The 24,730-nt window shown below is 39.5% G+C and overlaps 2 protein-coding genes and 1 long non-coding RNA gene across 3 annotated transcripts; all 3 read left to right on the forward strand.

Moving 5' to 3' along the window:
• The first annotated feature begins 237 nt into the window (after window positions 1-237).
• LOC125016945 lies at window positions 238-3,828 on the forward strand. Its single transcript, XM_047599731.1, has 5 exons — window positions 238-857; window positions 999-1,358; window positions 1,444-1,782; window positions 1,889-2,314; window positions 2,412-3,828. The coding sequence occupies exons 1-5, from the start codon at window positions 767-769 to the stop codon at window positions 2,771-2,773; spliced, it is 1,578 nt and encodes a 525-aa protein (XP_047455687.1). The 5' UTR covers window positions 238-766; the 3' UTR covers window positions 2,774-3,828.
• A 1,381-nt stretch (window positions 3,829-5,209) lies between these two features.
• LOC125016632 lies at window positions 5,210-6,929 on the forward strand. The gene is made up of 2 exons (XR_007113716.1): window positions 5,210-5,400; window positions 5,640-6,929. It is a non-coding gene; the product is annotated as an uncharacterized LOC125016632 (long non-coding RNA).
• Window positions 6,930-8,039: 1,110 nt separating this feature from the next.
• Window positions 8,040-21,871, forward strand: c4b (complement 4B (Chido blood group)). The gene is given in 42 exon segments (XM_047599677.1): window positions 8,040-8,159; window positions 8,423-8,612; window positions 8,710-8,890; window positions 8,999-9,069; window positions 9,162-9,250; window positions 9,332-9,414; window positions 9,495-9,582; window positions 9,904-10,012; window positions 10,148-10,289; window positions 10,619-10,731; window positions 10,818-10,967; window positions 11,051-11,201; window positions 11,204-11,217; window positions 11,305-11,493; window positions 11,853-11,996; window positions 12,095-12,218; window positions 12,790-12,855; window positions 12,949-13,152; window positions 13,240-13,354; window positions 13,601-13,677; window positions 13,768-13,907; window positions 13,997-14,212; window positions 14,314-14,365; window positions 14,451-14,540; window positions 14,626-14,832; window positions 15,501-15,579; window positions 15,790-15,982; window positions 16,105-16,200; window positions 17,652-17,814; window positions 18,006-18,199; window positions 18,319-18,477; window positions 18,565-18,624; window positions 19,090-19,180; window positions 19,264-19,429; window positions 19,537-19,627; window positions 19,785-19,859; window positions 19,945-20,047; window positions 20,170-20,259; window positions 20,799-20,903; window positions 21,010-21,093; window positions 21,208-21,340; window positions 21,429-21,871. Coding segments are annotated over 42 exon segments (5,094 nt in total). The 5' UTR covers window positions 8,040-8,094; the 3' UTR covers window positions 21,571-21,871.
• Window positions 21,872-24,730: the final 2,859 nt, after the last annotated feature.

A 24,730-nucleotide genomic window follows, 5' to 3' on the forward strand; every position in this document is an offset into this window, starting at 1 on the left:
AGACATTTTCCAAAATATATACACTCATATAAACTCAACTCAAGTCAGTAACAATTGACTTTCTTGTTTGCAAGTGTAACAGTCTGTTTCATTATTATTATTATTAGTCATCTCGTCTCATCTTCTCCCTTAATCCTCACTAGGGTCGCAGGGGCTGCTGGAGCATATCCCAGCTGGCATCGGGCGAGAGGCGGGGTACACCCTGGACAGGTCACCAGCCTATCGCAGGGCTAACACAGAGACGAACAACCATTCACACGCACACCTAGGGTTAATTAAGAGTCTATTATTATTATTATTACACTATATTATATTAAGTGGGAAAGAGAACATGGACACAGAAAGTGAATTTATTTTGCAGCGGTTGCAAAACAGTTTTTAAGGGAAAAATCACAGAGGAATCACCAAATAATTTTCTGTCTTTTATGAAGCTGTTGTTAGTGTGTTAGTGTGCTAATCCTTTGTTGTTTATTCTTTTTTTATCGAGTATTTTCAAGTGCATGTGACAACCCAGATGACCTAGATGATTAATGTTCTTTGTAACGACATGTGAAGGTGTTTCACACATTTCAACTCAACAATCCAGACAACCATGCATCCTTGAATGTGTGACTGAGAGAAACCTGAAGAACTGCTCTGTCCAAAGAAGTCTCTTAACAAGCCAAGTGACATTCTCACGGTTCATACTGCTGCTCACACCTTATGGTAGAAGCAGCAACAGTGTATAACAGAGAGTCTTGTTAAACAGTATCATAAATATATATTTATGTTCATTGTTTCTTATTTTGTCATCATGACTGAAGACAGGCTCATCTTGATGAAAAGGACTTCACCACTGTCTTTGGTTTTAATCTCAGGTTTGTACTACACATGCTTTTTCCATTGTATTAATGTCCCGATGCCGCATGAAAAAAAAAGATATATAATTATGCAAAATATATATCATTGCTGTTGATATTCAGTCTGTAAGTAAACATGTTCTGTCTGCAATTTCACAGTCCTTTGCTCCTTCACACTCGGATCTTCAGACTTTCACCTTATTAATCTTTCAAAGAGCTACGAAGAGGCAAAGACCTATTGCAGAGAGATGTTTGCAGATTTAGCAACAATTAACAACCGAGCAGATATGAGTAATTTGATCACTCTAGTTTCATCTGCGACTGCCAGAGCTTGGATAGGACTGGAGATTGGAGACGTGTGGCTGTGGCACTGGTCTTTGTCTGATCAAAACTTAGATTTTTTCAACTGGAAGTCTGGAGAACCACAGGTAACGAATGAAGAAGCCTGTGCAGCAATGGATCAACACGGCGAGTGGTTTGAAAGTGACTGCAGTACTAGAAGAAATTTTGTTTGTCATGGTAAGTAAAACGACAGTATTGCGGTCAAGACTTAAATGCGGTACATCACTTTTGTTTTTAAAACGCAAAATCTTTGGACTTACAGGCAGCAGTGATGCCACTGGTTACCTTTTTGTTGCTGAGACCAAATCATGGAGGGACGCCCAAAGTCATTGCAGGGGCTTGCTATCTGATCTAGTTAGCATTCAGTCGGCACAGGAGAATATGGCATTGCGTAATGTGGCTGCATCACAAACTGTGTGGATTGGCCTCTTCAAAGACCCCTGGAAATGGTCGGATGGGAGTAACTCTTCATTCCGTTTTTGGAAACCTTCTCAACCCAATTACGCTCAAGGTCAGGATTGCACTGCTGCTATATTTAGAGATGGTGGGAAGTGGAATGATCTGAACTGCAACAGCAAGCGCAACTTTGTTTGTAGCGGGGGTAAGCTGGTGCACTTTACTCAGTCTCAACATGTCGTTATATTTTAATGTTTTTTCATTCTATCATTGTCCTTTTCTATATTTTTATCTGTGGTTTACTTTTGCAGCAATCAAACCAATTCCAGCTACCACCACTCAACAGACTACACAGGAGACCATCACAACAGATCAGATGTCAACAAATCCGACAAGTCCAACCACAAGCGGTTCACCTCCAGGGGTCGTCGTAACCTTTCATTTCACTGTGGCTACAACTACGGAGCAATCGAACACTACTAACGTCTCCTCCACAGCAGCACCAACTACAGGTGTGCAGACAACCCCAAATACCACAGGTTCTGAGTCACTCACCTCAAGCGCAGAGCTGAACAATACGACAACAGAAATGTCGACTGTGACAGCAGCACGGCCGCCACTGATGACTAATGTGAATACCACCACAGAAAGTGTCTCTGCATCAGTGACAGGGACGTTAGCCCAAAGCACTACGCAATCCTCAACTCTGATGTCCACCAGCCAAAGTTTGCATGCAGGTATGTTACACCTATATTATGCTTTTAGGTTGATTCTGTATATATAATTTATAATTACTAAGAAATTAATTGCGTCTTTTTTTTTGTCCTCCTGAAGAAACCCTGATACTTATCCAGGAAAACAAGACTTGGATTGAAGCCATGAGTTACTGCAGGGAGCACCATATTGACCTTGTCCACATCACAGGCAAAGATATTCAGGACGAGGTGGCCCATAAGGCAAAGAACGCCACATCGCCCCATGTTTGGATGGGTCTACACTACACCTGCAGCTTTAAATACTGGTTCTGGACAAAGTTCACATCTAGCTGTTACCAGAACTGGCTAGATGGACATGGACCTGAAAGGGAATATGACTGCGGTGTCAGTGGCGCCGTTGAGGCCACTGGGAGGCAGCAGTGGGTCGGCTTGCCTGAGACAGAAAAACTGAATTTTATCTGCTCTGCATGTGCTGTATGAGTGAGGAGACGCCAGGGACACTTTAAACAGTGCTGATGTAGAAGTTTGGAATTGTATGAAGGTGTATGAAGAAGTATACATTTGTCTCTGTTTGGATGGATTTAACACTCAGAACCATACAGACAAATATAACACCAAGCTAATGGTAACTGTGATGGACTTATCAGGGTAGTTTTAACTATAACCAACTATGCTAGGACGTTATACTTCTGCCATTGTTCAAATACACCTGCCCCCTCCATTGTTGAGACGGAATTTCATTAAATATGAAAACATTACGGCGTGTAGGCGTGCACATTCACAGTCATGGGCGGCAAGAGTGATGTGAGAAAATTGATCTGCTCTTTGCTTTTCATTTGGGGGTTGCTATTTGCATATTGACCCCCCGGGTTGGGCCCCAAGCTTGTCTTTCTTAGACCACCGCGGCCAGTGTGGCCCCCAATCCAGACTGCCTGCTGCCCTCACTGACCTGACCTTCACCAGCATGGAGGACACAGCTCACAGACACTCACCTTCCTGTCTGCACCCCTGGCGTACACAGAGCATCATCAGATCATGGATACGGGATCGGACGGTACATTATTATCGTTGAAGATTGAATATAACTTATCTGTTCTACAGCCTTTGATGTCACTTGTACATTAACTTTCTTAACTGTTGATTCAGAGAGGCTGTCACTGGTGAAGATTCATCTGACTTTATATATGTTCATATTGTTCCAATACAACATGACTTACATTCACGTACCTAACTTTTAGAAATAGAGTGTGCTCATGAAAAAAAAGAAAAGGTTTGAAAAATGGTAGGACACAGGAAATATGTTGCTTGATACTGTAAGTTATCAACTTCTATCACTTAGGTGATGTGCAACCACGATTGCTCCCAGTAGATCACATATGTAGAACTACTATTGTATCTTATTTTTTTCTATTTATTTAAGGGTTACTTTCCTGTGTGATGTGTGCACTCTCCCTTAAACTGTATGTATTCTGAAACAGTGCAAATGACTCCACTGTGGGATAAATAAAGGACCTCCCCATCGTATCATATCATAACATGTGTCCAGTCTTCCTTCTCCTTTTGCACAGTTGATTTTGTTGGTGTATTATGATGATGTCTGTGTATGTTTGTGTACAAGCTACTGGACACTCGAATTTCCCCCAGGAGAGGAATAAAGTATTTTTCTATTCTATTCTATTCTATTCTATTCTATTCTATTCTATTCTATTCTATTCTATTCTATTCTATTCTATCGTATCGTATCATATGATATCAGCTGTAAATCGAGATAAATGCTTTCACTATAAACTCACAATAAAATTATGTGTCTGCCTCCAAAATGAAATCTCTTACTATTTGCCCATAATCAAAAATAAATTTATTCTATGAGTCCGAGTCCACTGTGGGCACCAAAATGCAGCTTGTAATTCACCGCTGCATTTTGATTACTGCTTTTGCATCCATAATGAGGGTCTTGTCACTTGTCAATTACTACGGACCATTACACGAGTGTGCGGTGGCTTAGTTGTGTCCTGAATAGGCATTGGTCACTGAGCCCTGCTTCAGTTCAATGTTAATGTCCCAGTGGGTTAAGTCAGTCAGCCAGCCTCTGGACTTCTCCCTCCCCTTCTTTTCTCACCCTCATCTCCTCTTGTGTGCTGTCCAGCTGGCTCTGACCTCCGACCCCTTTCACCCTCACTCCTGACCCCTGGCAACATTCCCACGCCACACCCTTTTGTGTACTTCTTTCCATGCTCACCCAGTGGTCACTCCCTCTGAATATTTAGAGATTATGCTGAGACATAATTCATCTCCACTGGGATCAGTGTAATGCAGCCTAATTTGCCTTAATCCCAATTCAAGTGTGAGATGCTACTGAAGTCCAAGTGAAACTTATATATTAATTAAGAGTGTGCGAATATTATCCACAAAGCAAATAAATAGATTTATAATCAAATTGCATAGCTCATCATTAATCGTTATGTTTAAAATCAAAACAATGATCAAATCTGAGAAACACAATCTAACGTTTAATTCAAATGAATCCTCAACTATGGTTATTGAATACAAGGTTGGGTAATAATTCTGGGTAATCTTTCAGAGATTGAAATTAAAAATAAATAAATAAAATAAGAGCAAATATCTTTAACTTCACATCTCTTTACCTGTCATGCACTCACACACACACACACACACACACACACACACACACACATGCACACACACACATGCACGCACACATGCACGCACACATACATGCACTGTTTCCCTTTCTTCTCTACACCCCTCCACAGATCCCTCCCTTCTTTTCCTTCTGTCACTTTCACAGTTAATTGTAGAAAAGGAGATTTTCTCCATTGAAGGCCAGTCTCTTAGGTAACCCCACTGCTGCATGAAATGAGATGGATAGTGGGTAAGACACAGAGAGGGGGACATGGACAGGCAAAACTGGACAAGCAGCAGTTGAGGATGGATGCACAGGAGAGAGAAGAGAGTGGACTTAACGATATATGATAAAAGAAAACTTAGAAAAAGAAGAATAAGACTTAAATAGTTTAAACTCAGGACACATGATCAATAAGTGCTTTTCTGGGACTATTCTCAGCATATTATTGCTGGTTCATAATGTAAGTATTTACTTTTTTTATTTACTCGTTAATGCTCATCAACTCATCTATCTCATCTATGCTAGTTTATACACAGACAATCAAAAAAGAAACTACCGTTGGATTTCATTTTTATTCCTCAGAAAGCTAACAAGCTAGCAACTGATTCAACCGATCTTTCCATTTATTTCATCAAGAGAGGCCTATTTCTGCAGTTTAATTAATGCAGGTGTGTTTTTCCAATCACTCATACATTGCAGGTTTTAATGGCACGCCTAAAGGATGCCACTGCTGCTCATACCAAATGATCCAGGGAGTCTGGTGTTGATTGTCCAAACGCAATTCTTGTATTGCTTCTCCATATCCAGGAGTTGTGGATGGACATCATGCCCCCAACTCTCGCTTGCATCTTTTTACGTCTTAGAGCAGTAAAACCGAAACTCACACAAGGATTTACTCGTGCATATGAAAATTTTGACTTTGCAGAGCTCACACACACACAGGACACCACTGATGAACTGTATGAGTTTTGAATTTACTTGTTTAAAAGGGTTTCTCAATTCAACCTTATTCCTTCAAACTGATTCATTTTCGTTGAGCTGGGAGATGCTTCATGTTCTTTAGGGCCACAGCATTTGACATGGCCTGACATTTGTCAGTTCTCCGTAAACTGTGAGTTTTTGTGAACAGTTTCATCTATTTTAGACGAATGTAAAACGTGAAGAAACAAATGCTCCTCTTAAAGACAAGGACCTGCGGCCCACTTGCTATCTGGATCGTTGCTATAACTGAATGTGAAAACGTTCATCCTTTATCTCTCTCTGGGGGAGAACAAAATTGTTGGGGGATGAGGAGATATTCTGGTGCAGGCAGGGCCTCGTGGCCTACGTTTGGCCAAGTATTGGTGAGGATGACAGAAGGCTGTTTCGTCCATGTGCCAAACATGTCCTGGATTATATAACCTTTCATGTGTATAAATTAAGTTTAGAAAATACAAGTTTACGTAAGTCAATGCTCAGTTATTTCATGTTACTGTGACTTGAAGCATCTGGGGAAAAAACTAAATTCCACTTCTTTTGTTCAATATTTATTGAATATTTATAATTAATTATACTGGGAGTAATTGAAAAGCAAAAACAGGAACTATATGCTCAAACTATAAAGAGCCCCCAGGGAAGATGTGAATCATATATCCAACTCAGCAACAAACTCAACAGATCAGTGGCTCAGCCTGGAGCTGGGATAACCTTTGGAGGTTTCCATACATCGCTGCATGGATGCTTGTATGTATTAGCTTGTATGTAACAGCATAGTTGCCTAAGTCATTATGGATATTGTAAAAGTAAGTCAACAACTGACTTCGTCAACGATGCTATTAATTAAAAATATGATTTATTAGTTTTTTGTTTTTGTTTTTTGAAAATATGTAGATTGCATTTTCATTCTGAAGTCATAATGTGACCCGCTAAGATCTGTATTTATCCCTCTGTTTACTACATTTTTTTCATTGAGCTGTTTTTCTGGAAAAATAAAGTTTCAGACATCTCTGAGTCTGTCTCATTATTACTTTGCATTGTTTTAGCAGCACACAGTCGTGTTCATTCTCATGTAAATAAGAATGATGCCATGAGTAAATAGCATAAGACTTTTTCATTTTTTTATGTAATGTATTTATTAATATAATAATTATAGTGTGTGTGTGTGTGTGTGTGTGTGTGTGTGTGTGTGTGTGTGTGTGTGTGTGTGTTCTTGTACAGCTATCTTTCTGAGAACCAGTTTAAGTTTTATTCCATCAGATTGAGGACATTTGTGTAAAGTGAGGACATTTTGGCCGGTCCTCATTTTTTTGGCCTCACTTTTTGGCTGTTTTCGAAGGTTAAAACTCTGTTTTAGGGTAAAGGTTACAATTAGGTTATGGTTAGGGTTAGGCATTTAGTTGAGATGGTTAGGGTTAGGTTAAGGGACTAGGGAATGCATTATTCCAATGAGTGTCCTCACAAAGATGCCCATACAAACATGTGTGTGTGTGTGTATAAAAATTCTCAAATATTAAAATTCACAAAAGAGAAGAAATTGTTGCAATGAGGCCATTAGCAGATGCACACGATCTGTTATTTGCGAACCATTCCATAACCATTTGTTTTGTACCGACTCCAACACAAATCCAAACAGAAAGCAGATCATTTCTTGTAAATCACATGACTGTGGGGAAATCTGGCTCACTTGCTGGATCCAATGAGAGGGTGGTTAGATATTGTGAAACAGAAACAAATACTTGTGCTGCTGCAGGCTAAGCAGCGATATTAACTGCACTATTAAATCAAACATGTTGTAGTCGTAAAACCACATGGCAACACGTTGTCATCAGATCAGAATTATACGTCTTCTGTTTCGAATGAATCTATTAAGATGAAGTATATTTATCAGTGTGGAAACTCACATGCATGCACATCAAAGTTTGGACGCACTCTCTTCACTGAATTAAATGAGGAGGTGTTTCCAAACTTTTGACTGGTAGGGTACATATACAGATGCTTCAGAAGCATTAAAGATTGTTCTTAGGAATAATTCATAGTCCTAAATTTCTGTGAAAAACAAAACAGAGGGAGGGCACTACAAGATCCAGCGATTGAGAAATACAGGGGTGGGTGACTTCAAAACCCCCGTTAACCAGCAGCTGTGTGTCAGTGCGCAGTAAGAAACCAGAGCCGCACAATGAAGGGCCACGTTGTTTCGATACTGCTCCTGTTCTCAACTCTGGAGTGTTCAGTGGGCAACAGGTAAATACAGGAATAGCTGAAATAATCTACATTATGTGTATGTATTTAATGCTGCAAGGGCTGCTTATTTGTGATAATACAAAGGTAATAAGAGAGAATTTGGTAGCATCAAATTTGATAACTGTGTTCACATTAGGTTTGTATTATCTTGTCTACTGTCCATTTAGCATTTTATATTTGACAAGATTAAATATGTAGTCATGCAGAGGGGTTTCTGTGAATGTTAAATGTATCTGCCACTTAACCTTTACTTTTGTGTTCAGATTCTTTATCTCCGCTCCAAGGATTTTTCATGTGGGAGTTAAGGAGAAAGTCTTTGTCCAGGTTGGGGAGGGTTATCTTAACCGCAAAATTACGCTCTACCTGGAGCACGAGAATACTAACACCCTTATGTCCCAGAAGAAAGACACTCTGTGTGACGTAGAAGGGCAGACGCGGACAGTAGAGCTCATGGTATGAAACCTTCATCACACATACAGAAAGCCAAAAAAAATAAAAATAAAAAAATACGTCAGAAGGGATAAGAAATTTCCAATTTGCTTCTTTACAGGTAACACGGGAGGATTGGTTAAGATTATTGACTGAACAAAAACCTAAGCATCACTACTTGAATCTAGTGGCTGAGAATGGTGACACTGGTGTCAGAAAGGTAACAAGGGTTATGGTGTCACAACACAGGGGCTATATCTTCATTCAGACTGATCAGCCGGTCTACAACCCAACACAGAAAGGTAAAAGCAAAGTAAAATCTGTACAAATATTAACCCGTTCTACACTAGATGGAAGAATTAACAGTGAATATTTTAAAAGCCATTTTACGTTCATTATCTCTATTTTAGTGAGTTACAGAATATTCACTCTGGACCACGCAATGAGGCCTCATGAAGAACGGTTCCACCTGTCAGTGTTTGTGAGTTTCTTTTGGAATAAAGAGGACTTTGTAAAATGTGCACAAAGTATTTCTGTGTTTTAATACCATGATCCATGCTTTTAAAATGACAGAATGCTGATGGAAACAGAATAATGGATACCATGTGGACTGCCAAGGGAGGAATATTGAGACGCACATTCCCCTTACCGAGTGTCGCCAAGTACGTTAAAACAGATTTAAAATTAATTGAGATCGACACAGCATCAAAATGAATGTTGATGCATACGTTTTGTTCCTAAAGAATGGGCACATGGAAGATAAAGGCATACTATGAAGGTGACGAAGCAAATGCTGCTACCCGCGAGTTCAAAATTCAGAAATTTGGTAGGTTTCATTTAAGCATTTTTCTTTCTTAGAAACGTATAGTTTTATTTTCTCTTATATGAGTTTACTGTACACCGTAGTTTTACCAAGTTTTGACGTGAACATCGGAATGGAGCAGAGATATATTTTGCTGGATGCAGAACGCCTTAACTTCACCATCTCAGCAATGTAAGTGACAGAGCTTTGTTATAGTGGTATTTATCTATAAAGTGGTCAAAGGTTTGCTGTTCAACACTTGCTGTAGTAATACCACCAGCAACCATTAGATGACAGCCATTCATTGGTTCAGCAACTTTGGGTGTAACGACAACCACTAAAGTGTGGAGTCCATAAATACACAGGGCAGCTTCCCTGGGATACAACCAGGAGAACAGTTGCCAGCCAATGGCTTTTTCACTTTCCAGATGTTGTAGGCAATTCTTTTCATATTGTATGCCTTCCTTACCTGGATGTTTAGTTTAGAAGACTGTGTTTTATTGTATTCTCTAGGTATACATATGGAGAGAGAGTTAAAGGGGCTTACCACTGCCAGTTTGGAGTTGCAAAGAAGGGTACACAGAAACCTGTTTTTATCAGGGGACTGGAGCTGACTGGTTCGGTGAGAGAAACATTCATTTATCATTTAAAATTAGTTTTTGTTTGTTTGTTTTTTTATTTTAAAGATCTGGTGCCATATCCCATCTCTCAGTTGTTTAATTGCTTGAAATTTAACAATACACACAATTTCTTGCAGGTCCAGGATGGAATGGCAAGCGTTTCTCTTCAGTTAGAAACCATAAGTTCAAAACTCCAAGAACAGCTGAATCAAACCCTCTCTGACATGCAGGAAAGCGGGTTACAGCTCTACTTGGGAGTATTTGTTACCAACATACAAAGTAAAGGACACACTATCACTCTTAATACCATTGTTTAAATCAGTAACCTTCTCGGAATGAATGAAAAACCCATATTTATGATTCATATCTACCAGAAATACATTTTCCTGTTCTCTGAAAATGTATTATGAATCCTTATGGAGTAGAGACAGTATTGATTAGTATTGTGTTTGGTTTTGCGTAAAGCAGCATGTGTTGAGCACTAGCACTGGATCGTTTGTCATACAAGTAGAATATAGAATGTAGCATTATGATATCGCATCAAAATCAATCACCACAGGCCTAGAATCACATTTCATCTTAGCTGACCCTGCTTTTTTTTTCCATAGGTGGTGAAGTACAAGAGGCAGAAGTTTACCTTCCTGTCATCTCCCACGAGTACACCATGGATCTCTCTCGAACTCGCTCTCATTTTGTCCCTGGCTACCCACTAGATGTGGTGGTATGCATGAAACTAACAAATGGGTTAGCGGCCATTACCTGACAGTGAGGGTCTTTAGTAAATGATTTCACGTGTTGCTGTTGTAGGTGCTGATGCGTCGTGCAGATGGCTCCCCAGCAGCTGGTGTCCAAGTTGATGTACGAGTATCTTCACTGTCTCAGACAGGCATCACTGATGAAGACGGGGCAGTTTATCCTACCTTTAATATTCAAGATGAATCTACGATTACAGTTACTGTTAGTATCCCCTAACTTATTTAGAGGTATTATCAAATTCATTTTTGTGCGCTTCTTACCGTTTCCTCCTCTGGCTTCAACAGGTGTCTGCAAATGGCCTGGAAAAGAGCAAAATAATTACACGTGCTTCATCTCCAAGAAACGCGTACCTTTACATGAGATTTACCAACAAGGTGTACTCTGTGAATGATTTCTTATCCATAACATACTACACCATCAAGGCCCAAGCACCGGGTTTATATATTACATGGTGAGAAATATCTGAATGAACACAGTGTTCTGAGATAGGGTGCAATTTTATATCACAGTAAGACATGTTTGATTATGTATGTTGCAGGTCCTGAGCCGTGGGATCATAATAAGAAGCGGTTCTCTCACACTTGGTACATCAGTTCAAAACAAGATCCAGATAACCCCAGATATGGTTCCATCTTTCCGTGTGATTGCCTACTATCACCATAATGGCGAGATCATAGCTGACTCAGTGTGGGTAGATGTCAAGGATGAATGTGAGATAGAGGTCGAGGTGAGTAAACAGAACAGATAAGTGTGCAGCCTGAGCTAAGTGAGAGCATAAAACAAACACAACTTTACCTCTGCCGACTGTGAGCACTTGAATTATTCGTTGTAAGTAGGAGGTCTGCTGTTTGTACTGTCTTTTAAATATATATATACAAGTATTGAATCCACATTTACAAACTTTGAACCAGACGTGTTATTAACCTGCATTACATTACTATTGCTACTTTTAACCCCTCAACCCAATTTACATGTTCACATGACTACATCTATGTGTTGTTTATATTAACCATGCACATTAACCATGACTCTGGACTAAAAAACAAAAAAAACTGTTATCCACAAAATATCTTAACCGCAATTTAGGTAAAACAAAAAGGATCGTTTCGTCCTGGACAAAGGTCTCAGCTAGAATTCAACCTACATGGTCAGAAAGCCAAAGTAGCTTTGCTGGCCGTGGATAAGGCCTTCTACGCTCTCAATGCTGACAATAAACTCACAGCCAAACAGGTCCTCACACTCCTTTCACACTTACTCTCTCCTTTTATAAAAGTATTATAAATAATAGATAAATATTAATTCCAACGGTTTTTATTCTCACTTGTCAGGTGTTTTCAACTATGAAGTCATACGACCTTGGCTGTACATATGGTGGCGGATCTAATCCAACATCAGTGATACTAGATGCCGGCTTGTCTTTTGCATCTCAAGCCAAGTCGGATGCAATCATGGGTATGGCAGAAAGAACCTTTCATTCATTCCTTTCCTTTAGTTTCCTCACAGTTTCAACATCTAGCTAGCTATACATCAGTACCGTTTTTGCATAATTTAAAATGACCACTAAAATTGAAAGGATGATTTAAAATATTTTTACACATTTTGTGGTCACTGAAACTTTATAGGTATTTACTAAATCTGCATTTGCCAAAGTCAGTTCTCTGTGTTTTCTCTGATAAAACTGAAGAAGCTTTTGAAACTGTTCATTGGGCAAATATTTGTGCACTGGAGAACGGAGATTCAACTGTACATGGAATTATCATTTAGTTGCTGATTTGGAAATATCACCAGGCAGTCATAAATAAACTGAAATTAGAAGTTAATTGTCACCCATGTCTTTATCTAAAACATTGAAAGTGGCTAACCCTTAAAATGAATGATTTCCTTATGAATAGTTTGTCATTTTATTGTATTTCCTTTATTTCTTAAAACTTCACTTTCTCTTTACTTTGGACATTTCTCACTATTTTAAATCACTCAATTTGTCACATGCTTATTTTTTTTTACCATTATGCTACTTTTACAGCTTTTCACTGTAATTCTGCACGACAAAGACGCTCAGTGGATCTTCAGCAGAAATTAATGACCTTAAGTAAGACCATTCCACCTTTGAAACCTTGGCCTAAGACATTTCTCATGATAATATGCTATAAAATGTGTATTTTCCTTTGAACGTCACTTTCAGAATCCGAGTTGCCTGATCCAGAGCTGCAGTCCTGTTGTGCTAATGGGTTTTCTCTCATTCCCATGAGACGAACATGTCAGGAGAGAGTGAAGAGGGTCGAGCTGGTGAAAAAAAATAGGGATTGTGCTGCCGCCTTTCTAAAATGCTGCCGTGAAGCAGAGCGGCTGAGACAAAGACAGATGCTTACAGAAGGACTTGGCAGGAGTGAGATAAAAGTGGAAATTATAGTTTTATAACTGGTCTGATTGTTGCTGTTTAAATACAAACTTTTGATTTGTTTGCTCGTTTTAGCTGCAACTGTTGCTGACATTGAGGAGTTCTTCTTGGATATTACTGAACAGACAGTTCGACGATATTTTCCCCCAAGCTTTGATTTCAAAGAATTTGATGTGACAAGTAACAAAATGTAAGAAAAAAAAAATACAGCGTTGAGACCACTTGTAATTTCACTTATTATTAGGGAAATGCAGTGCCTAGTCTCAGTCATAAAAATCTTGTATTTGTTACTATTTGTCGCTACTAATGTGTTAGTTTGAGCTTTTTTAACTGTTCACTGTTTTATGTCCAGTTTAGACTGTAAATTGACAAATGTCCAGTGTTTTTTTTTTTCAAGCAAGTAATGAATTGTTACTGTCATTGAAAACTCTCTCAGATATAATTTTGATTTGGATCTACCTGATTCTATCACCACGTGGGAAATTCAGATCGTCACTTTATCTGCAGCCAGTGGTAAGACAAGCCCACGTCACAAATGCACCTCAGAGAACTGAGTAAAGAGTTGATTGTTAATAACTGCAACGCACTCTGTGTTTCCTTCAGGTTTCTGTGTAGTTAAGCCAACTGAGGTGCGGGCTTTTAAGGACTCATTTGTGTCTCTGAGACTTCCTTACTCAGTGAGAAGATATGAGCAACTATCTATTTCTCCTGTTATCTACAACTATGGTGAAGATGAACTCCAGGTAGATGCTGGCATTGAGCATCACTGAAAACGGTGACTACTGCACCTATTGTGCAAAAACCTGAACGTTATTTTTCTGTATGGACGCAGGTCGCAGTGCATATGCAACAAACTCAAGGACTTTGCTCTCCTGGTTCCGCCACCGCTGCATCATTTGTTAATATTACCGTGGGGCCACACTCTTCTCAGTTTGTCTCGTTCTCTGCTGTTCCCATGGTAACCGGCCCAATACCAATCATAATACGCCTCTATGATATGGAGGAAGAGATGGGAATAGATGCAATTGAAAAAAATTTGAATGTGCAGGTAAGTGGCAAAGACATTATTTTATGCAAAATGTATAAACAGCAGTGCAGATTCAAAATGTCTGGAGGCAGATAGTAATTTGTTTCTGTCATTTCTTGTAGACGGAAGGGTTAGAGCAGCGGGAAGAACAAACCCAAGTGTTTAAATTAGATGGTGAGTGTTTTTTGTATTTGTCAGTGACACTTACTTGACCTTTGGAATTGTTTTTATCTCTCAGTACGTATCTTTCTCATGATAGGGAAGAGCACAAAGACTACAACTATTGATGGATCTTTACCAGACAACACAATCCCTGATTCCGGCTCCAATATATTTGTTTCAGTGGAAGGTAAGTCATGTCAGACACAGGTCTACTACTCACAGTCTTTTGCAAAGGACAGGAGTCTTACCCTTTCATTGTTCTTATTTGACAGGGGATGGATTTAGCCATTCATATGTGAAGAACCTTCTTTCTCCTAAGACAGTTGCTCAGCTGATTGTACTACCAAAAGGATGTTTAGAACAGACAATGATACGATTGGTCCCTACAGTTCTTGCCCTCCGCTACCTTGACCTGAGCGAACAATGGTATGAGTTGCCTGCTGGTACCAGAGATGATGCTCTTGATAAAATTGAGTTTGGTAGGTACATCACAAAATTAACATGTTTGTTTGATGACTATGTCTTGAGTTTTTATTTCTATCATCCACCTGTCCATCCATCAATCAAACAATTTTCATCTGTTTATCTGAGGTTTATCTGTTTTTCCTGACGTTTTGCCGCTTAACAACACATTCTAGTTGCTTTTATAGTAACATAAAGTGATCCCAGGCTGCTCAAGATGCCCCCTTTCTCTAAAGCTTAGGACAGCCACCCTACAGAGAAACCTAATTTCTGCCACTTATGATGTCATGATGAAGACATTCTTTTCGTCACTAACCCAAGTTCAGCACCACAGGTCAGAGTTGGGACATAGATGGACTAGTAAATCGAAAGCTGCCACACCAAACCTCCTGTGTATATACAGTACACAGTACATACAACCGCAAAGTTTGATCTTCTTTGTAAATGCGAAACTGTCTACTTCAGTAGTGTTATAGGCATATGATAGGCATAAAGAATGGACAAAGGGTCTGTATAAGCTAAGTATATGCAAAGCTTTGATAGTGGTGTTCCCCTTGAAAATAGTATAATCAATAGAAAAAATGAAAGGAGGTACAGGAATTACATTAGTATTTTTGGATATAATGGATGTTGCATTCCATGCATGCAACAGATATTTTTGTTTTAAACAATTATTTTTTGTCAGGTTATACGTGGGTTTTACAATACAAAAGAGCAGACACTGGAGGTTATGGACCATGGTATTCAGTGCCATCCAGTAACTGGTAAGAATCTATTTCCTATTACCTTGCTTATTTTTTATGTGCACTACCAGTCAAAAGTTTGAACACACCTTCTCACTGAAGTGAATGAGAAGTGTGTATCCGAAGTGTATGTGGTTTCATCAATTGTCTCACCTGACAAATCACCTGCCTTTATTTCCTGTATGTCAAATCACAAACTTTCTAATTTGTATTTCCTTCCCTTGTCTTCAGGGCGACTGCCCTTGTAGTCAAAGTGCTATCAATGCTGGCACAGCGGCAAACAGCGGCTGTAGGAGAGCAGGGCCGCAAGGGTAAAATTGTATCAGAAGCAGAGATCAGGCAACCAGTCACTCACTTGCTCTCAGTACAGAAGACGGATGGGTCGTTCACTGACCCAAATCCTGTGTTACACAGAGGAGTCCTGGTAATCTCTTTCAAAACAAAATATAATGTGGATGTTAATTTATACATGTAAGAGCAGTAAAATTTACAAAAAAAGGGACTAGCAATTATTCTAATGTAACACTGTTTTCATGTTTAATGTAGAAAGACAGAAACCAAGATGCAGCCATGACTGCTTTCATAACTCTTGCACTGAACCGGTCCCTACAATTCCTGACACCTGACATGCGAAGTGAAGCGGTGAGCTAATATAAGAAACCTACTGTCTTTTACCTGTGACTAACAGTGTGCCTGTCCAATCAGTCCAATGTCTGAGTGCAAACAATAATTTCTCAGCAAATAGTTAACAAGTTGTCATGTATTTTTTTTTACTTCTTTTTTATCAGACACTTTTGGGTTAGGTGTCACTCACTGTTAGGTGAAGTATGTATTAGATGATGAATCAGCTGATATCAGCTATTAAATCAGATGATATATCAGCTGATGTTTTCTGAGGTGGTGTCAACCTTCTCAGAGTTTGACAGGTTGACACCCCTTAATTTCGGCCTTTTTCCAGTCCATGATGTGAGTTTCCCTATTGCAACGGTCCCTTACTGCCAATTTCATGTTTACTTGTAACGAATGTTGTTTTCCTGGTCAGGTCTGTCTTTTTCGTTTCTTTTTCACATTTTTTCTGATGTTGCTTTTTTCTTGTGTTGAGTGACATTGTATTTTGTATATGACGTTGCATTTGTTTTGCTAGATCTTGTCTTTTGGTGCACTAGGAGTTATCTGAGTTTTATCTACTGGGATGTTGATGCTATGTTTTTTCATGACCCTTTTTATGTTTTCTGTGACCCTCCTGATATATGGTAGTGTGACCCAGTTTTCTGTTGTGTTTCCCCGTTTGTTTTTTTGTTGTTTCATACACTCTCTGTTTTACCTGCTGTCACCCCTTTTTACTGCACACTGTAGATATTGGCATCTGATCACTGCATTTTTGATGTGTCTCTTCCTCTTTTGTGCATTCCTCTTCCGATACCAATTTGGCTCAGTCGTATAGTGTTCTTACAACTGACCTTCTGGGGGGTTCTCATGTCCATTCAAACATTGGTCTGTGTGCGTTGGTTTCCTGTAAGTTTTTGTTTTTATACTGCCATCAGTAGTATGGGTGATGTCCAGAAAATCAATGGACTGATCCATGTCAGGTATGTTTCAAACAATCTGAAAGTGTCTGATGAAAAAGAAGTCAAAACCCTAACCCTAACTATCACATTATTGACACTATGAATTTTGTTGGATTGAGTTGTCATGTAGTTTTGTACAGACGTTCTTATTCACAGCAATGCACATTTAAAAAAATCATACCTTCACAATGTTTAGAACAAACAACATTAGCCCTCCGCTACTCTAATTCTCCTGACCAATGGTTTTACCTGCATGTTGCCTTGTATAAAGATAAATCCTAATGCATTGTGATCCTCTGATGTTTTGTCTGCTGTCAAGTCAAAAATTACATTTGTAAACAGGGTTAGACCAAATTCATCCCCACTAACCTCAGCTGTACTTTTTACATTTTATGCTTTATTTGAAAATGCTTGCTTGTTAAAATAGGGTTAATATCAACATGTTGTAAGCTTGTCATGCATAATTTGCAAGGAAAATTTCTGTGCAAAAAATGAACTGTTTGCCTTTATGATATTTTGTACCAGGAATCAAGCATATCAAGATCAACAGCATATCTCGTGTCACATCTGGAGGAGCTTCAGCATCCTTATGCTATGGCCATTACAACCTATTGTCTTGCAGCTTGCATGCCAAATGGAACTGAACATAAAAGTGCATGGAGCAAACTTCAGGCAATGGCTACTAAAGGTATAACTGATCTAAGCTTAAGAGTTTGAGGGATGTGGGTTGGATCTTATATTGCACTATATGTAGCTTATTTTGCCTTTCATGATCATTTTTTATTATATTTCTATTATATCATAATGTCCAATCGTAAGTGCCACCACAGTCACTGTAGTCATAATTACTCATTAGTTTTTTGTTTTTTAAATTATTAGCGGAGAACGGTTGTTATTTGTGGACAACTGATAAGAGTCCAGCGAATCAAAGGAAGGCAGATGGGATCACAGTGGAGACGACAGCCTATGCCCTCCTAGCTGCAGTGGAACTCGAACTTACACATTGGGCAGACAACACAGCCTGCTGGTTAACTACCCAGGAAAACTATTTTGGAGGTTACAAATCATCACAGGTGATTATTTCTTGAACTCAAGGAATCCCTGTCTTAAGATTTTGTTTCTAATCTGTATGTGTAACAGCATATCAGATGATAATAGAGTGCATGTCATAAGTGTTTCTTACTATGCCCAGGATACCATCATGGCACTGGAAGCCCTCTCAGAGTATGAGCTGAAGAAGCCTGTCGATCCTGAAACAAACTTAATAGCGGAGTTTTCAGTCCCAGGAAAGGCAAACGTTGTAACACTTAAACTGGCAAATGGAAAGGAGAAGGTGGAAACAGACCTGCAGGTACCATTTACAGCAGTACACTTACAATAGAATCATGTTAATATTTAATTCGTGACTTTTTCAGTTATCTTGCGTCTGTTGTCCCAGAAATTTGCAGGGAACAAAATTAATGTGGAGCTGAGCGGAAAGGGTGGCACCAAGATTAAAGTAAGTTTGATTCATTTCTGCAGCCCTGTTCATACCTGGTATCAACTGCTGTCTTTAGTGATCAGATCACTCAGACCACGCAAAGTTTCCTGTCCACCTACTCTCAAGATGACATCCTGAAACATAAAAAAATAAATAAAAACAACCGCTATCCTGACTAAACACATACAAAGGCAAAAGTGATGTCTAGTTATTGGCGTGAAGAACTAACTAAACAAATAACTTGTTAACATATTAATCTGCGCCCCAAATCATGTTGCTGTTCATTTGTAAGGAGAAGCTGATTGGACTTTGAGTGCAGGCTTGAGACACATGTGGAGACGCATGTTCTTAAAACTGGATACCTGTGATCATATCACCTGGGAAGCAATGCCAGGTCTGAACAGGGCAAGTGTTGTTTATATCCTGAGCAGGATTCACTAATTATTATTTGTTATACTTTATTTTAATGCTTTTCCACGGTAGACTGTAAAGGCTTACCACATACTGGAGCCCAAGGATGACTGTGATGAACTGTCTATCCGTGTCACCGTCACGGGCAAAGTGAAGTACACTGGTGAGCCTTCATAGCTGATAACAAACCACAAAACACAAAACGAAAGCTACACAATTACTTTCCTTTTTCATCTATCTTTCTAGCTCAGATCACAGAAGATTATTCATACTATGACTATGACGCCGCCGAAGTAAAAGAGGCACGAGTGCCGCGGTCAGCTATAGAGTGGTTTGATGCTCGCACCCGAAACAGGAGAGATGTTGGCAACGACCCAAATACAGAAGATGTTACTTATACCATCTGTGTCAGGTTGGTCGAACAAGACTCAAGCAGGAAAATAAGCTTGAGGGCAAGTTCACGGCTCCCAATTATTATCTTTCTCATCTTGTATTTTTTCATTGCTTTCCTCTGTGTAGTCACAGCCTCGGTAGCAACCTTACAGGAATGGCCATTGCTGACATTACGTTACTTAGTGGATTTGATGCCAGCCAAGAAGACTTGGACGTGGTCAGTAGTTCTCTCTGTCCCCCTTTCATTGCTGTAAATATACACCTGGTTTCCCAAAGTCATGTCCCATGCGTCTTTTTCTTTCTTTTACAGTAAAACTTTGTTGATAAAGTATTAATCAGAGGAATTTAAAGCTTAAATTTTTGTTTTATTTCAGCTGAAACAGGAACCTGAACAATACATTTCCCATTTCGAGGTCTCCCACGGAAGAGTGCTGATCTACTTCAATGAGGTAAACATTACATAAAGTTACAAATAAAACAAAAGATAAAAAATGACACGTGTTCTACACTAAAATTATTTCCCTGTCTGTGTAGCTCTTTGAGCATGAGGAATGTATTAGTTTTGATGCCATACAAAGGGTGCCGATTGGTCTCCTACAGCCTGCTCCAGCCGTGTTCTACGATTATTACGAGCCAAGTAAGCTTTCCTTTTTATATTTTTCTACATTTATTTATTTATTTGTTTTGTTGTCTGGAAATTTTTGCATATGTTTGTTTAATTTAACAGCAGGGTATGAATTATGTGTGCTCTCTTGGCAGGCAGAAAGTGCACTGTGTTCTACTCTGCCCCACAAAGAAGCAAGATGGTCTCCAAGCTGTGCTCTGAGGACGTGTGCCAGTGTGCAGAAAGTAAGCTATTGCTCCAAGACTATGTCCACATCAAGCCATCTAAAATTAAAACTGTTTGCTTTTCTAGGCTGTTTGCACGGACCTCTGGCCACCTTGACACCAAACTCCAAAAATTAACATCATGGCCAAAATCTGATAAGAAGTAGAACAGACAGCTCTCTTGACCAGAGCGTTCACTTAATGGCCAGGACAACAAAATCGACCTGTGTGAATACAGGATGAGGACAGTGCAGCATGGCTGGTGACATTCAAAAATGTTCAGTCCCTGATAATGATGAACAGAATTTGACTTATGTACTTTAGATAGATGGCTAGGTAGATGGCTGCAGCCATATTAGACATTAGGAAGAAACAATTACAAACAAAAAGTTCAGTGTTCTTACGCTGGGTTAGATAACCACGGTCCCTAGCTGGTCTGATTTGTGTTGTCATTTTGGAAAGGCTTCATACAAGTGAAGCCCCTTGTTGTGGGGCCTTATTTTGTGAATAATTAAAGTTATTCCTTTTCATTATTATTCATTATTTCTTTTTTTCTTAAGGGCCCTGTCATAAACTACAAGAAACTTTCAAAACGCATAGAAATCGCAGGATCACGAAGCAGACCCGTATGCAACATGCTTGTTTCTCCCCTACAGTAGATTACGGTTAGTAATGTACTCAAGACAGTATATACAAATAATGTTTGTCTTTCTTATGCTGAAATTCAAATGAATATGTTTTAATCAAAGGTTGATTTTTGTTGTGTTTCAGCATACCTTGTTGAAGTCATCAGTGTTACTGTGAAGAGTAACTTTGAGCTGTACACAACGAACGTAACTGAAGTACTCAGATCCCGTAAGTAGGCCAACCTCAAGCCTTATCAGATCTCTCTGAACTTCAACTGGTTGATGTGCAGTTACGTTTACGCTTGTTTACGCCCCCTGACTATGACCGTCCTCTGTCCGTTAGATGGAGATTTGCATGTGGCAGACAATTCTATTCGAGTGTTTGCCAAGAGGTTTCACTGCAAGGGGCAGTTAGAGGTGGGAGAACTGTATCTCATCATGGGCAAAGACGGCGCCACAACTGATTCAGATACAAAGTAAGTATAATAACACATGAACAACAGTACAGTATATTTTTACACTGACTGATTCTCCTTTTGTTCACGTCCTCCTTATCTTTTGTAGGATGCAGTATCTGCTGGAATCAAACACCTGGGTCGAGAAAAAGCCCTCTGCTGACGACTGTAAAAAATCTGCCCACAGAGTTCCTTGTGCTGGGTTTAATGAATTTACAGCTACGTACAAGGTGGATGGCTGCAGGCAGTGAACAAATCGGTTTGGTTGAGCTTTTATTTCTAGTTTAGATCCACTGCCTGCATGAGGTTGATGTTTGAGATATTTTAGATCTATATTATAGCAGCAGGTACTGGGCACATACAAAAACATAAAGCAAAACACAAGAGCATCTAACCATAAGACACTACTAGGCTAACAACAAATGAGTGACTGCTTCAGCTTTCCTCCACCACTCATGTCAAATGTTACAACTTAAATGTAACCGCTCATTAACTTTATGTTCATTACAGTGATTCAGTTAAAATAAACACTTCTTAATATTGTGTACCAAATGCATTTGTATAAGTATTGTTTGCTGGTTCTACAGTTTCATGCAAATTGAGTTCAGATCAACTGAAATGAAACTCAGAACAGCCACAGAAATGAACATGGCCGACACTTGAAATGAAGAAGAAAGAAAGTTTTCACCAACGTGAGTTATCATGAGAAAGGTTCTCATAATCCAGTTACTAAGTCGTCATGTAGGGAAAGTTTCATCAGTTTCATTTTGAGAAAAGTTCTCGCAGTGACTTACAGGACCTTTTTGTTTATCACACTGAAGGAAGCGGCCTTCCATGTTTTCATGTCTTTTCCCAACAGTGTGATTCAGTTCAGATTCAAATATATATTTATTTTTCAAAGTATTTTTTTCTTCTTTTACGGGCAGCAAAGGATCTAAGAGGGGTCTCTGTACTCAACGCAGCCCCTGTAAAAGTTGCCCCCTCCCCCCCCGCTGAACATCTACAGGCCTAGAAAAAAAGGTACCTGGTTTGAATTTGGATCAATCATCCCCTCATAAGGATAAAAGTTCTCTATTAGAGAGTGTTAATATGTCTGCTCTCATATGCGGTCAAATTAGAAACATGCAGCAGAAGCTACTCGGAGCAATTATATAATTCATAAACGTGCGCAGAGAGAGCTGACGGGGGGGCATGTGTGAAGAGGCCAGGAACAAGCAAAGGCTTATGTGCTTATATTATTCTAATCTCTGAGGCCAGGTCCAATGTAAGCAACACGGGGGCACTGACCATCACTTCAATCACAGCTGAATCAATGCCCACACTGTCTCAGCCTCGCCATTAGACATTTCATTAAATTTGAATCAATAAGGGCTAAGCAAATATGCAGACTTCAGCGTCACATATTTTCATCTCAGGATTACTTTGGTGTGCTGTTGGGAGACATGTGAAAAGTTGATCTGTTTGCTGTAGCCTCCTCAAAGTAATCAATGGCTTGTCCTGACTAAGCGGGGTGGACCTGTGGCCTCCGATCACAGACATAATAAATCAAGAGCTGTCCCAGTAGCATAAGTGGTTAAAGGTTTGTCACATTTCATTTAGAGGGTTATAATTACATTTGACTGATTCACAGATTTATCATTGCTGAGGAAAAAATATTCTCTAACGAAAACCAGATTGACTGCAGAGGCTGGATGACAGATTTATTTTTGGTAGGTCTGTGTATTGTTGTAAGGGATTTACTGTAAATAAGCATATTCCATGAGTACGTGCTGACATATCAAATGTGCCCGAGCAGCACCTGTGAACAGGTCGGTGGAAAGGGGAAATGCTCTTGTGTGATCAGGTGTGTTTTCTTAGGTGTGTATTAGCCTTAGCAGAAGGTACGGCTCCGGCCATTTTTCCAAAGGCCAAGACGGGGTCAGCGGTTTGAGGGTGGTCCATGGCGCAGAAAGGAGCAAAAGGCGGAGCTGTTCTCGGACGCTGCCAGTAGATGGAGTGGGACCACCCACTAAACACCCACACATGCTAAATTGACGATACTTTTTTTTTCACCTCAGTATGAAGCGTGTTGTGACAAAGATGGTTTTCCATATCATGAGAACTGACAATTTATTAACACGGTGTATTTCCTGCTATGACAAAAGGAAGAGAAGCAGTCAGCTGGTGTTAATGAATGTCAGCCGAATATGAATCATAGTTTTGGTGAAGGGTGGTTTTCTTTCAGCTTATAAATAATATATTTTACCATAAAAATATATTACGTGCCTGTGCATACAAAAGTAGTCGTCTTAACATTTCCTCTGCACAGTTTTATTACTATCTTCTTGGCAATTTAGGACTATAGCTTCAGATTACGTCTCCACGGTTGGTTGATCCTCTTTGGGTTCCACTACTTTGCCACAGCTTTCCTCTAATCATGACCAAAAACTGAAAAATGTATTTATGAGGTGATACACAATAACAAATCAAGAACAACTGCCTTTTATATGAAGCAAGCAGAGTTAACATGGGAGGAAAATGGCTCACTATAGACCCCTTCATGGCCTACATCACAATGTTAGCTGGAGGCACACACTGTCACTTTCAATCATATAAATGTCCTGTTGCTGTATTTTTAGGTGCCAAAACTGAAAAATCAAAAACTTGGTTTGGCTTTGGCAAAAAAGAATTGGAGTGAGACAATCAACAACAGGCACACTTCATATCAGGTCAGGTTAATATGTAATGCATCATCATTTTCAGGCTGGATAACGTTATGGGTTAGACTAAATCATGACTGAAATTATGTTAAATTAATCTAAGGAGATTCTTGTTACACGTTAATGCTAATGCTAACGCTAACCGCTAGGTAACGCAACATTAGCTGCGTGTTTCAGAGGGTCCAAGCAGAAGTTGCATTTGCTACGTCACCTTCCACAGGGGTTCCATTTACTTCTGGTTATGTCTTTGTATGAGAGGCTTCACTTGAAGACTTGGGGCAGTCCTGTCAAATCGTCCATCACTCACTGGATGGACTATTTGACAAATTATGTTAACTTAATAGTTGCTTAATGCTTATGGCAACCGCGAGCTAAGAAGCGTTGGTTACATGTTTCACAGATGTCCAAGCAGACGTAGCATTTTCACGATACTTACGTTACGGTGGTTCCACACTTACTTCTTGTAATATCTTTGCTGGAGAGGCTTCACTTGATAAAGACAAAGACGCGGGGGTTGCTGGAGCCTAACCCCACTGTCATCAGGTGAGAGGCGGGGTACACCCTGGACAGTTCGCCAGAACTTACAAACAGTGAAGGGGCCTATAGGGCATCAGCGGTTCTTGTAACATACACCAATCATACATAACTTTATAACCACAGTCCTAATGTTGCGTAGGTTTCTCTTGTGGCTCCAAAACAGTTGTGACTCGCC

The sequence above is a fragment of the Mugil cephalus genome, chromosome 11, assembly GCF_022458985.1.
Source record: "Mugil cephalus isolate CIBA_MC_2020 chromosome 11, CIBA_Mcephalus_1.1, whole genome shotgun sequence".
In the NCBI taxonomy this organism is placed as follows: domain Eukaryota; kingdom Metazoa; phylum Chordata; class Actinopteri; order Mugiliformes; family Mugilidae; genus Mugil; species Mugil cephalus.